Here is a 15,133-nt window from a genome sequence, read left to right on the forward strand (position 1 = left end):
AAGAAACTGACCTGGCATTATGAGAGAAAGACATACACAAAATCCACGATTTCAGGAGGAAAGGACTCCTCCATGTGCCTGAAAATTAGACGCCAGAGGAGTTGAAGAGTAGTTGGTTTGTGGTGGACGTTGGAGGTTGGTCTGGTGTATTTTGATGCTAATTTCTGCTTGCTGTCTTTGTGCCTCAAGTATTGCTACGTAACCTTGCCTTAAAACTTATTCCTATTCGACCAATAAAAAGCAGCCACACCTGGGCAATCAAATGGGATAGGTGTGGCTAAGTTTCAAAGGCTTTTGAAGACAGGGGGCGGGTGGGTGGAGGGGGAATCTTGGGAGAGAGGGGCGACAGGATAGAGGAAGGAGGAGGAGGAGACTCACCATGGGATAGAAAAAGAGCCGCGCGGGCCAGAGAAGGCACTCTGGGCTTCCTCAGGGAAAGAGATGGAACACAGTAGCAAGCATCTGGGGACTATGGGTGGGAGGTAGCCAAAGAGAAATGCTTGGAAGCAGAAGGAATGGATGGGGCGGAGACTGGGAGATATCGGAGGACAGCTTAGGAGGTAATATCTGCCCTGTCCAGTAAAGGCTTATTATAAAATACATCAGGTGTCTGTGTTTTCATCGATTGCCAGCTGCTTAGAAAATACTGCCATAATAATAGCTAGCCTAGTAATAAATATTTATTGGGCCACACTTCTAAATTAATTACAACGGATGAGGGCTGTGGTGGTTTGAGTGAGAACGGCCCCATAGGCTCATGTACTTACTTGCGTGCTTGGTCTCCAGTGGGCGAACTGTTCGGGAAGGATTAGGTAGGCGTGGCCTTGTTGGAGGAGGTGTGCCACTGGGGATGGGCTTTGAGGGTTCAAAAGCCCATGCCAGGTTTTAGTGTCTCTCTTTGCCTTCTGCATGCAGCTCGGCTTCTGCTCCAGGGTGATGCCTGCTGTGCTCCCTGCCTTGAGGATAAGGGACTAACCCTCTGACATGTAACCCAGCCCCCAAATGCTTTCTTTCATGAAAGTGCCTTAGTAATGGTGACTCTTCACAGTGGTAGGCCAGTGACTAAGTCAGGAGCATAGGACAGGATGACTCTGGGGATGCTGCCTGCCAAGGACACGAGTCTCAGGAAACCAGGAGGCAGTGAAGCTTGAGGGGTTCATTTCTGCTTACCGATAAGGGGATGCTGTGAGAAAAGGCAGGGTGGCAGAGTGTGAGGCGGCCAGTCACAACGCATCCACAGTCAGGAAGTAGAAGCCTTGTTGGGGAGTGGAGCTAAGAAGCATCAAGGCCTCATGACCCGCGCCCTTCCTCTAGTCCTCACCTCCAGGCCCACTTCTAGCCGGATCAGAAGTAAATGTTTAAACTTTAAACACAGGACACTTGGTGGGAGCATCCTCCATTTAAACCAGCTTCCCCGTTTACCTGGCAAGGGTCGAGATGCATTCTCCCAAAAGGCATCCTGAACTCTTCACACCCATGAATGTGTCTGTATTTGAGAACAGTCTTGCAGATGCTACCCAGTTAACTAACGCGAGGCCCTTAGTGTGGCCTTGGTTCGGTGTGCGCAGTGTCCTTATAAGGTAACCTGAAGATACAAACAAGGAGGAGCACGTGAGGCTGGGGTAGTGCAGCGACAAGCCAGGGACGCCAAGGGTTGGTGGCGCCATCCACTCGACTCTGAACTGTGCAGGCTTCAGAGCCTCCTGAGGAGCTAACTAACGGAGAGAACCTCTGGACGGCGGAAGCCTGGGCTTTCCTTACGTCCCTGTCCCCTGAACTGCTAAAGCTGCTTAGTCTGGGCTTATTGGATATTGGTTGAATTGACGTAATTGGAGGCTTCCACATAATGAACGAGGCTCATTATAAATTTCCTATAATTTACCCACTGGCTTCTGCCTTTAACTGTCATTGAGGAAATAGAAGGGGTGCCTCCTCATTGTCAATAGATGTTTGGATAGAGCAAGCAGATAAGTATTTTCCGTGGGACCCGCACACTCACTTGAACACTATTTTAGGGGGTAGACTAACTGAGGGCCAGCAGGCAGGTGTGCCGTGTCAAAGCCTGCTTCACAGGGCTGGCACATGGCCTCTTAGTGACATCTTGTTGTGTCTCAGTGAAACAGACTCAGTCTGACTCTGGGTGAGGAAACCTGGTGCTTAGAAGTTGTGCAAATGCAGACTTGAGGGTTCAATTAGGGCAGAAATTCAGCTCTTAGCCACTAAGCTATTGTGACACGCAGATGTGGATCTTTCTGTAGATCCAAGAGAAGTTTGTCATCCCCAATGGTAAATGTTTGGATCACATGCCACATAGGCTTGCGAGAGTCCTACATACGCACTCACGCCGCGCTTTGTTAGGAACATTGGCAAAACCCGGATTGATTTCTCCAGATACAGCTGGAGCTCTGGGGCTCGCGTTCTTTAAACTGTCAGCCTACTTCGGGTGTGTTTTCTCCCCCTCTACGTCCATGTATTTTGTATTTCAATGCCTGAGTTTCCATCCCTAATGTGAGGACTCAGTAGAGGCCAGGAAAGGGGAACCTTGCCAACCACAGTGCTTGGCTTGTGTGCCTATGAGAGCTTTCCTTTGAACAAAAGATTTTCTTTAAAAAAAAAAAAAGAAAGAAAGAAAAAAGAAAAGACAGAAACTGGCCTCATTTTGATTGCTGTGTTAGCCTGCACATGAAAACCAGTCTGGGTATTTTTTGCTTACATAAGCCAAAGGTCTGGGAAGACCCACAGTAAAGTTAGGACACAAAGAAAAACAAGAGTGATATCCAGCTTCTTAGCCTCACCGGACACAACTGGATTTTAGTGGAATGCCTTCCATGTGTGACCTTTCGTGACCTTTATGCAGAGCTGTGTTCTTTCTGGCTATTTTCCCCAGACTTTCATCTTTTCGGGGACTATATATGGGTCTGGCGGCTCTAGGACTTCATAAAACATCATTACCAGGCAAAATTCAACAGCTCTCATTCGATTGTGTTTTAGGAGAACCGTATGGAACTTGACAAAGGCTAAACAAAACTGGGCTACCCCGGAGAGCGGGCACTTCTGGTCCTAATAAAGAATTAAGCTCTCCTAAATCTTTAATAGTACGTTGTAGTTTGCAACTACAAGTATTTCTTAAATTGTATTATTGTGATTGGGAAGAAAACCCATTTATTTGAAGTAAAAAATTAAAAAAAATAACATTTACTTTAAACCTACATGAATACTGTACTCATAACTTTTAATGAAAGTTTGGCTCAAAGAATGCCACAAAGTAAGCTCATTGCAATATGGCCAAGGAGTTAGGATGAGCCAAAGCCGGAGGTTCTGATCCATAAAAGGGCTGCCTAGTTTTTATGAATTTTTATTTTTCCTCTACATGTGAGTATAAGGGATCCTTTGTTAAGTTGGAGACGGTGTAAAATGTATGTGAACCAAACCAGTCACTGTTTCTACCCTATTTCATGAAAAGATCCCTATGTGAGGGGGGTTTATGAAATGCTCTTATTTAAACTTAAGCCAATCAGCACATATGAAAACGACGTGGGCTGCGCCAGAAAGACACCTCCACAGTCAGCAGGCAACCAGCTTTTAAAGGAACTGAAAGAGGAGGAGGAGGAGGAAGAGGAGGAAAAGGAAGAAGAAGAAGAAGAAGAAGAAGAAGGAGAAGAAGAAGAAGAAGAAGAAGAAGAAGAAGAAGAAGAAGAAGAAGAAGAAGAAGAAGAAGAAACTGAAGTTGTGTGCTGGCTGGCCACGGGATGTGCCAGGCGAGCTATGGTCACTTCTCCTGGAAGGGCAGACACTGCAGAGCCCCATTGATGTAGAATCCCGCTGTCCACGACAGTGCGTGTTTGCTGCTCTCTGAGCTAGGAATCTCAGCAGAAGCCGGACTCACATGTCAGTTATTAGCCGTTCTCTCTCTTCATCAACACAGCGTGGACTTGATGAAAATCTGCTTAACGTGGAGCGTGGAGCCTGGATCTCCTGCCCTGCCACTCACCTCTCCCGCTGCCTCCCCCAAAGAACTGAGGGAGTCGTTAGCAGTTCATTTGTAAGTCACAGTTACTGACAAGAACGCAGTTGTTTTCATGAAGGGGGAAGGTCCAACCGCAGCAGCTGCTCAATTTCTCAGACCTTGGCTAGTCAAAGTGGGGAATTATTCCTTAGAGAGTCAGCATGTTGAATACTTCTGGCGCTTTAGAGGCATCAGAATGTTGAATATTATTTCAGTTTGCCTGGCTGCCTGTAATTCTGTAGCATTGCAAACACACACACACACACACACACATGCACACACACGCGCGCGTGCACACACCACTCGCACGCGTGCAAAAAACACATTGGTTAGGGAGAAAGAATTCATTTCTAGGTCTAAAATATAATTTTTAGACAGTCCAAAATTGAAATACTATTTTTTAAGAGAACTATATAAGATACTTGATATTTTATACCTAAATAATTTTATGCTAAGGAGATAGACTGCTTTTATAGACTTTTGTGTTTGAGATGAAGGATTAAAAAAAATTAACCTTTGCTTTTTATTATTTATATGTATGTGTGACATATCTACAAGCACATCTGTTAACATTTGTTTTTATTATTTATATTTATATGTGACATATCTACATGCATGTCTGTTAACATTTGTTTTTATTATTTATACGTATATGTAACATATCTACATGCATGTCTGCTAACATTTGTTTTTATTATTTATATGTATGTGTGACATATCTACGTGCATGTCTGCACACCAAAGGCACATAGTGCCTAACATGGCTAGAAGAAGGGGTCAAATTCCTTGGAACTGAATTAACTTACAGTCCATTGCAAGCCCCCACATGGATCCTGGGAATTGAACCCTCGTCCTCTGGAAGAGCAGCCAGAGCTATTAACTGCTGAGCCATCTCGCCAGCCATTGAGATGTGGCTCCCTTCCAACCTACGGCGCTGCTCCGCTCACGGTCTACCTGTGCAGACCTTCTGCACCTAACAGTTTTGCCTTTCTGTCCCTCTCAGCAGCTACAAAGCACGCTGCCCACCTAACCTCCTCCTAGTCTGCATCACAGGTCAACAGGCACTTCCTTTTCTTTTAATGAAACTCGCACTCTTGCTCCTGGCTCCCATGTGCACACCAATGTTCATGCCTTTTCATTAATAGTCAGAGTCACAAGCAAAGGGACTGGATGCTGGGATGTTTTATTGCTAATTTTAAAGGATGCTGAAATTATGGTACAGTGGATCCATGTGCTCGCAGCCAAGTCTGATGACCTGAGTTAAATCTTTAGGACCCATGTGGCAGGATAAAATCAGCTCCCTAAAACTGTCCACCCCCTCCCCAAACAAAAGCATAGAAGAAAAAAGTCAAAGGCCAAATCAGTCAGTCAGTCCTTGCCCTCCCCCAACCCCCTATGAAGAATACATACTGTTTGTTCTTTGGGATCATTAAGTGGTATCTACACCAAGGTAAAAACGTTTCTGCCCAACTAACTATCTGCCTAAACAAGAAGGAGGACCACACACGCCTTTTAAATGCTTCTTTTATTTCATTGGTTGTACATTGGGTGAGTGAACTGAATATTACAACCAAAACATAGAATTGATACAAATTAGACTCCTGTTTACACTGTAAGATAACGAATGAGAGAATTCTTTAAGAAGTGTTACAGAAAGAGCTAGTAGAAATGTGACCAGTGGTATATGGCTGAAAGAGTATTTTCGTGAAGTGCTGTTATATCCTGAAAACCAAGAGTGAAATGGAGTTCCGTGCTAGCGGAGTTAGTCTCCTAATGACTACAGTAGCTGTTGAATTGATAGCTTCCTGTCTTGGATATTGGTGATTTTGTTTTCATAATTAAACAAAGCATTTAAGATTTATTCATCATAGTCAGACTTCTGAATATAAACAAACTTTTGGCAAATAATATTTATACAGAAAAATAGTTTTAGATCCTCTCAAATCCCAGAATTATTCTATAAAATTACATTATAAATAAATAAAAAGCAAAATCTGTTGTACATATATTTGTACATCTATGCATTTGCCTTGCCTCCTCCTTATTGAAAATGGCATATTTGACTCTCTGCATATTATAATCACAATTCTGGAAAATGGACATCATAGTAAAAATACAGTCATCTATATTGGCTGGGGGATACAGGTGATGTTTTGGATGCTCCATTACTAAAGGGATGAAAATAGCTATGTGCTAAGAATCTTAAAATAAAAATCATGAAATGAAAGAAAAAAAGACAGTACAACAATTAGTCTACAAAAATATTTCAGTGATTCCCATAATTTACCTTTTAGTAACGTCTACTATCTTCTCAATGAGTTTAAATGAATAAGCAAAGAAAAAAAAAATAAGTATGAGTGTTTTAGGCAAGTTGTAGCATAACTACATTGTTATAGCTGAGAAAGTTACAAGTATCAGCAATACATAAAGATAAGAACTATCGAAGTGATACACGTTAGACACAAATTAAAACAGGCACAATACAAGCACTACGTAAGATTACACTCGGAAGGTGATGTCTCTTTTCATACAGGTATCAGAATCTATGATGTAAGATAAATAGTAATTAGACTTCGACCAACATGAATTAAATGCAGATTTTTTTTCCTCAATCGAAAAAAAATGATATGGTTGATGCCTCTAGTTTTCAGAACAGGCAATGATACCAAAATTTAAAATATTTTACATTCAATCTCAAAAGTCAAAATACTTCAATCACTAAAATGTTCACAAAGAAAATGGATGTTTTAAACAATTACACATAATATCCATTTATAACAGCTGTTTCATTTCTCAAACAATAATTTAAAAACTATGTAGTACTGTGTAGGCTGTGTGCAACATATAAAATGTGAAATATGAAATATTTGGTACGATAGTGCTTAAAATAAACTTTAAAACAAACTTTATGAACAAAATTTAATTGTATCGCTATTACCTTGAAGATCAACCAAGTATTTAAAAAAGTAAACAACATTAAAATATGTTTCATCCATATATAGTATATATATGTATGTGTATATATAATATGTATGCGCTTGTATTAAAGTTTTTTATACTTTTGAGACATAAAATATGCTTTAAGGTGAAAGAATTAAAAGAACTATTTTTCCATGCTGTAGTTAGTTACAACCCTTTAATCCAACTTTTGAAATGCAAAAACAGTAATGGATTTTTTTAAAAAGTGAAACTATCTACTTCTTTTTTGTTGTTGTTTATATAGTAATTTAGATTAAAGTCACAGTTTGCATCTGTAGTGACTGAACTCAGACGTACTTGAACTGGAATATTATACAGACCGCCTCACCTACAGCTTCCCTGTTCGACTAGGTTTTAGTTTAGAAGAGTTACTCGGTAACAGGCAACCGGAGGGTGAGTTTGAAAGACCAATCCCTTAGATTCGACTATTGGCATGAGCCTTTCATTCTTGTCAAGCTGGATGAAGTCTGGCAAAAATCGAGGCACTTCTACAAAGTCTTTCTTATAAAACAACTTTAAAAATAGACTTGTAAAATAATACCTTCAAGACTTTGTTGGGTGGGTATGAAGCTCATACCGTGCAAAGTTTTTTTTTTTTCCTCTCTCAACCTATGCAGTGTTATTCTAGAATCCCATGATTCAGTGCGGCATCTCCAGGCAAACCAAACCCCACACTCTGATGTGTCCGCAGCAATTGTGCTTGAACTGCCATTAAAATTTTAGACCTGCCAGGCAGGTGTACGTTTCACTTCACTTCTCCTCTTTGCTGCATCGTTCATCTCGTCAAGAAGTGAATCATTACCCTTTGATCCAGTCAGGAAATGAAATGGAGGTGGTTGCAGTGAGAATCGAACCTGCCCTTGGAATAGGTACTTAAACTAATGCTAACTGTTTATTGCTAAATTTGAAGTATTCGGAGTCGAAATGAGTACATTGTGTGGGCTCTCTGCATCAGCTATGGTTAGGGAAGATAAGATAATATTCCTGGGACAGAAACTATGCTTAGAACCCTGTAAAAGAAAACCTCATTCTTAATGTCCCTGAACATCGCAGCTGGTCTCAGGTAGTTAACTATCTCGGGCTGGAATATACTAAGCATATCATATTTAATACTCATATATGACAGAGCAGAACTAGCCTTAGGGGTGTGGTCTGTCCGGAAGAACTAAATTTAGCATGCAGTTTGTGGCAACTCTACTGAGGAGGAAACAGGGTAATATGTACAGTAACAATGTCTAGTTGTTCTCAATGCAGATTCCTGGCATTCCTTCCCATTTCTGTCGATTACTTCAGAATTATCTGTGAAAGAAAAAGAGAAGCGCAATTTAGACCTTCTGTGGGGAAAAGAAAGAGTTTAAGTCTTATTCTTTGCGAGCAGATATTTGAGAGAAGAATAGTCTTCCATTTCCCATCACTCTGACAGTCACTCATGTTGTGACAGCTCCACCCCTCAGGCTGAATTTCTGCACTTAGCAAGCTTCTTCTGTATGGCTGTGGCGAGGCTGATGACTCAAGTGCACATGTGCTCTCTGACACCGCGACAGCATGTATGTGGGCAGGCCGTCTGTTCAGGCCTCAATCTCTTAAATTATTTTGCTTCCTATTTCTTTGATATGAGTTCCTGTGACTACCGAGTTGATATTTGCTCTAGTGATCAGAAAGTCTAATCAGAGAATTTATTCTTTGAAAGTTGTTTATGAGCTTAACTATAAATACTCTGACTTAATCAATTAGGTGGGTTGACTATTAACTTATAATTCAAAGTCTTATCAAACACAATCTTGTTTCCAAGTTGTAACAGCACCCAGGTTCAAACCCAGGGCATGCTTCCAGGTCCCAGTAAAGAGAAAAGGCACAACATCTCCTTGGGCGGTTAAAATCTTCAGAATAAATCCCAAAGCACAGATAAAGCTTGAGTCAGGCTTCCCTGCTTAGTTCGAGCTGCGGCTCCTGGGCTCAGCTGCCGAGGTTCCCGCCCTGCCTTCTGTGTTACAGGGCTGTGAGGCCAGGGCCTGGAACACGCTAGGTGTGCACTCTGCCACTGAGACAAGTCCCTCTCTGACCCCATGCTCTTGAGCTGAGGGAGTTGGGCCTATGTGGTCAAGGCCATTAAATATCAAGCTTACGTATAAAGCTTTATCATAAGTGTTTGTTCTTGGCAATGCTTTGGTGTGACCTTGCATAACTAATGAACAAGAGCTCATTTGTTAAATAGCCAAAAACAAGTAAGAAATAACTGTTGAAACCCCATATGGTAACGCTAGCTAATACTGGTACATGTCCGCCTTCAGTCACCAGTAAAAGGGTCATTTCTACAAATGTAATTTATTATCCTGTTATAGCAGAACTTACGCATATGAATACTTTTCTTTGATCACTTCAGCAGTACATATGTAATATTTTCAGTACGTTCAAATGATCAATATGTGCATCCTTTACTTTATCGAGGCATAAAGGAAACATACATCTGTCTATAAAACTGACAAAAATGGAGCTGATTACAGAAATACTTGTGTGAAAGGGAAGTTCAAAACCTCAGAAACTGAGGTTATTCACTTAGGATTTATTTACCTACTTTTACTTATATGGATGGATGAGTGTCTATGAGTGGGGACACTGCATTGCGTGGGGGCCCAGAAGGGGGGGTTGGGAGTTCTGAGCCGAATTGTGGGTTCTCTGGAAGCCTCTACACTATTTTTTGTTATTAAAATAATTACTTCATTTTTCTTTGAAAACAGTGTTCCTTGCTTCATATACTGGTAGATGTGACTAAGAACAAGATATAATTTTATATGTAGATACTATCACAGGATATAGCATTGGAATGTACTTATCATATTATCTTCAAATGCCATCATTACCACTAGGTAGTGTTTAGATTCTACAAATAGTCAGTTTATAACTTTGCTTTTAGATGTAGATACTTGACTTTTTTGTTTTTGTTTTTTGAGACAGGGCTTCTCTATGTAACAGAGCCCTGTCCATGCTGGACTCGCTTTGTAGACTAGGCTGGCTTCGAACTCATGGAGATTCGCTTGCCTCTGCCTCCCAAGGACTGGGATTAAATGTGTGTGCCACCACACCTGGCCTGATACTTGATTATTAAATAGGACTTTCTTCTGTTTCATTCCCAAGCTTCCACACTCTCTGTACAACAGGACCACTTCCTAGGGCACCAAATCATGCCCTATTTTTTTCCCTGTTTTTTCTTATTAAGGTAAGAGACCCTGATAAGATTTAGGGCAACCTACTAGCTTTTATATGAACATATAATAATGTCTGTTTTGGAATACACACGGTCCTGCTTATTGGATGAAATTTTAAAAAGCCAGACAGAACAAAATTTACAAATACCTGGAAAGACAGGTGCCCTACAGAAAACCCCGTAAAATGAAAGTGGGCAGATCGCTTTACAGAAACTTAGAAAAATTCTTTGACCTTGTGTGTGACAAAGAGGCTACTGAGGATCAGCTGGACTGGAAATCAGTTTCAGAGTTGTTTCTCAAAGCGTTAGCTAGACTCACCCAGCCTGCCCTTCCCCTCTCCGGTAAACGCGGGTTCTGGGGTTGCTGCAGTCATGGCTGTGCAGCCTTTGTCTAGACTAGAAAACTGGCTGTCAGGGCTGTACCTCTGTCTGTCTGCAGAGTGACTGTGTGGGATAAACAGGGTAAGACACCTCACCGCCATGGACTTCACAAGGCTCTGGGATCTGACCGTAGCAGTCAGTAAAACATCCAGGTGCTCCTCTTAGATGCTGCATTTGTGGGTGGCAACGATCTCGGGGAAAGTGTCATTTATTGTTAAGTTTCTTTTCTGAGAGCTCTACTGTCTGGGGTTGTCTGAATGAGGTTCACTGTGGCTGGGGTGACGTGTCCCTTGGAAGCAGGACACCCGGGTGATGAACAGCAGCCAACCAAGGCTGCTCATCTCAACACCGTCCCTTTGGCAGCCGTGTTCCACATTAGGAGGAATGCACTTCCATCTGTAGGGCCCCAGGTGAGTGTGTGACAGACCAACTAAGCAGGGGGCAAGAGGAGAGGCCTGCATGTGTTTGGGGGTGCTGCAGGAAGTGGGAAGATGGTGTCAGAAGCTTCTCTTTAGTTTCTGACCTTGTCGGGTTATACTTTTAGTTGGTGCTGAGGGGATACAATTTAAAGACAAATAGGAATGTTTTGTGTGCTTTTCTACTGGTTTGCCTCATTGGAGCTCTCCTTCTGCACCATCTGTTTATCTTCCAGCACACCCTTTACCTCTCTGCCTCCCTTCCCCCACTGCTCTTCATGACGGTTTTCACACCAGGTGGGTTGACGCCCTCAGAAGGTGTTTGGACTTTGAATATTGGCACAAGCTAGATTCTTAAAATTCTAGGCTTATAGGTGTTAGAGGTGACTTGGTAATACACTACAGATCTGATGTGCACACACCCTGACTTTGAGTTTGTACACTTAAAAATGGTTAATTAAACTATCAGGGCTGGGAAGGTGGCTTAAGAGTGCTTACAACTTCTTCAAAGGGCATTAGTTCGGTTCTCAGCACCCATGTCATGTGGCTTACAACCTGCCTGCACCTTCACCTTCAGGGGGATCTGATGCCTTTGGCATCAGCCTCTATGGGTATTTTTACTCACATGAATGTGTGCGCACGCACACAAACACACACACACACACACACACACACACACACACACACACACACACCACACCCTGCGCACAGCAAACACACTAAAAAACAACATTTAAAACAGCACACCAAAATAAGTGCAATATGCTAGATGCCAGAGATTTCCTTTCTGCCTTTAGTCCAAGCTGAGGTGGCGTCCCAGCGTCCCAGCACCCCAGCGCCGCAGTGCCCCAGCGTCCCAGCATCCCAGCGTCCCGCACATTATTGGAGGAGGTAATTGAAAACTTTCCTTAGGGATGCAAAAGTCTGCGTGTAAGTTACGTGGCGAGCTAACTTATCAAGTCTCCAGAAGGCCTCTCTGTTTCTGCTTCAGCTCTAGCGTCCGCTCTCTTGACTGTCAGCCGGCTCTGAGAGCATCTCTCACGTGTGAGCTTAGTATCTGCTGTACTCAAACTCTGCAGACATGGAAGCCCGTTCAGTATTAGTTGGCTTGCAACCACAGCAGGTAGTTATTTGTTCACTTTGCTCCTGACATGAGAATTCTCTTCAGGGAGTGAAACTGCAGGCCCACCTCAGACCCATGCCGGGGATGGGCAGAAGCTGTGGTTCCAAAGGCTTTTTTTTTTTTGGGTACCTCTGACCACACTAGTTGAGAAGAAGGTGCTGAAGAGCCCCCTTGAGCTTATGAATCAGAGAACCAGGGTGGGTCTGGAAGGACCAGCCTGCTACACAAAGTGGAAGACAATGCATACTGTCTGGAGGGGCTAATGCAGGAGCGAGCCTGAGTGGCCACATGCATCCTGCCCCAGATCCTTCCAGTGAATGCAAGAAACGTCTGTCACTCTACCCCATGCAAGAAACGTCTGTCACCCTACCCCATGCAAGAAACGTCTGTCACCCTACCCCATGCAAGAAACGTCTGTCACCCTACCCCATGCAAGACACTTCTGTCACCCTACCCCATGCAAGACACTTCTGTCACCCTACCCCATGCAAGACACTTCTGTCACCCTACTCCATGCAAGAAACGTCTGCCACCCTACCCCATGCAAGAAACATCTGTCACCCTACTCCATGCAAGAAACGTCTGCCACCCTACCCCATGCAAGAAACGTCTGTCACGCTATCCCATGCAAGAAAAATCTGTCACCCTACCCCATGCAAGAAACGCCTGTCACCCTATCCCATGCAAGAAACATCTGTCACCCTACTCCATGCAAGAAACGTCTGTCACTCTACCCCATGCAAGAAACGCCTGTCACCCTACCCCATGCAAGAAACGTCTGTCACTCTACCCCATGCAAGAAACGTCTGTCACTCTACCCCATGCAAGAAACGTCTGTCACTCTACCCCATGCAAGAAACGTCTGTCACTCTACCCCATGCAAGAAACATCAGTCTGTCAGTCATCCCATCCCACAGGGTGCCACTGCTTTGGCTTCTGCAGGCTACTATAGGAAATAAAGGAAGCCTATTGAACAAGACACATTTCTATGCATGTCCCTGGTGGGTGGGTCCCTTAAGTAAGTAGTATTTACTGTATCAGAACCACGACTGCAGAAGGAGGCCAATTCTTAAGTATGATTATGGTCTGTCACGTACGGTAAATCAAAACTTTGAACTGAAAGTTTCATTTTTTCAAATCCCTTTCCTACTAAAAGAAGAACACACAAAAATGAAGCCAGCCAATACGCACAAAGTCTACAGCTCAATTTAGAAAACACAGCAAACTTGACCTCTGATTAAGAGCGCCTTGACCAATCAATCGTGGCCAGCTGGCTGTAACAATATGGATGATACAAATTTCTGGATGGCTGCAATAGAATCCACTTATTAATAAGGAAAGGAAATCATATGAATTAATTGAACTATATCCCTTCGGTTGCTGTATTTAACAGTCTGATGATTCTCCTTAGCCCATGCTAATAGAGTACATAAGTAGCCTGCTGTTTTTGAAGACAGCATGAATGATTCACAAGAGCATCAAATATGTCTTCCTATAACATCCGTGAGCAGCCACTGACTAGTTCTTGTACTGTTAGTGAAGTGATGAATGGCAGAAAAACTTATAAACAGGTCCTCTGGCTTAGGCCCTGCATACGGACTTACTAAGCCTCTCAGTGTGACAGATCTACATTACAGAAAATGTCTGTGTGTGTCTCAGATCCATCTTGTGGATGGATTCAGCAACAGGCTCTGTGTGTGTGTGTGTGTGTGTGTGTGTGTGTGCGCATCAGACTCACTTCCTGGAATCCTGGTAAAAGATACCCAATCAAGTGTGGACTGCTTCTTCCTGAGTTGGGGGACAGCTGTAGGCAGCTTTAGGCAGATGGTGGCAGGAAGGTGGGTGGGACAGGGCGAGAATGTCCACTGGGGAGTTAACCCTGCAATTCGGACATTTAGTGTTCACTCCCAGGACTAGGGCACTAGGCTAGCAGAAACCTGCCACCTAAAAGAAAACGCGACCACTCCGCCCCTGATCAATCGCCAGCTAGGAAGCATTCATGTCGTCTTGTTTCTTTCCTAATGATGATGGGTTTACAATGACCACCCATCACTTGCAAAGAGCTCTGACCAGCATGTGGGATGCCTTTGGTTGAAAGTGAAATGGTTTGTGCAGAAACGGCAGCGCTACATTTGAACTCATTAATCCTTATGTCCCTGGTGTCTGGGATGGGTGCTGGCACACAGGCGTCCCCAGGATCAGGCTGAGTGCCTGGATGAACACACAGGAAGTAACTGAGGACACTGCCACATTCACAGAGGACCATGAGGTGGATTAGAGCCAGCAGGCAACGCAGGCAGGAGCAGAACCGGTAGATCACAAAAAGACGTGTCTGTAGCCTTCCGGGGTGTGTGAATATCTTGGAAAACCGTCTTCACTTCTCATCATACACAGCTAAGAGGAACAGGTCTCAAGGCCGGGGCCAGCATCACCCAGGGAAATGTGGCTGGCAAAACAAAATTCCACTTGAGGAAAACTTCTAAGTGTGGCAATATTTCAGAAGGACTTTTCAACAGACATGAAGCTTGGCAACCATAGAAGACCTTTCCCATGGCCACAGGCTCCATAACAACAGAAGGGGGGTTTCCTGACTTCCCAAAACTAAGCTTATTACTTACTTTACTATACTTTACTTTAAAGTATAATAGAGGCTCGCTGGTCGCCCACCAGCCTGACATTTGTTTCTTTACTTATCTGTGATGGGGATTGAACACTACTAAGACAAGCTCTGTGGATGAGGCACATCCCAGCTTCTCCCCCATGTTCCTTTACTACTCTGCTGGCTTTCCTCTCTCCTCGCTCTCCACTCTTTAATTTCCCCCTCTTTTCTCTGTAACTTCCCACCTCATCTATGTGGCAGCCATTACTGTCAAAGTTCCTGGTATCGCCAGAGGGGCAAAACCGATGGAGTGCTGTGATGGAGTATTGTGATGGCGGCACACAGACATTGGCAGGTTTCGATGGAGTAGTGTGATGAAGTACTGAGATGGAGTACTATGACGGAGTACTGTGATGGAGTACTG

At 43.4% G+C, this 15,133-nt stretch overlaps 1 protein-coding gene across 9 annotated transcripts in view; it reads right to left on the bottom strand.

Annotated features, from left to right (window-relative positions):
• Nucleotides 1-5,513: 5,513 nt before the first annotated feature.
• Nucleotides 5,514-15,133, bottom strand: part of MBNL2 (muscleblind like splicing regulator 2) — a 158,321-nt gene continuing 148,701 nt past the window's right edge. For all 9 annotated transcript variants that reach the window (XM_084767666.1, XM_084767659.1, XM_084767667.1 and 6 more), the window contains one exon: nucleotides 5,514-8,284. In XM_084767666.1, the coding sequence (XP_084623792.1) occupies nucleotides 8,270-8,284 (15 nt within the window). In that variant the 3' untranslated portion in view covers nucleotides 5,514-8,269. The remainder of the gene's footprint in view (nucleotides 8,285-15,133) is intronic.

The sequence above is a fragment of the Acomys minous genome (genome assembly GCF_964271855.1).
Source record: "Acomys minous genome assembly, chromosome: 18".
NCBI classification, from domain to species: Eukaryota; Metazoa; Chordata; class Mammalia; order Rodentia; family Muridae; genus Acomys; species Acomys minous.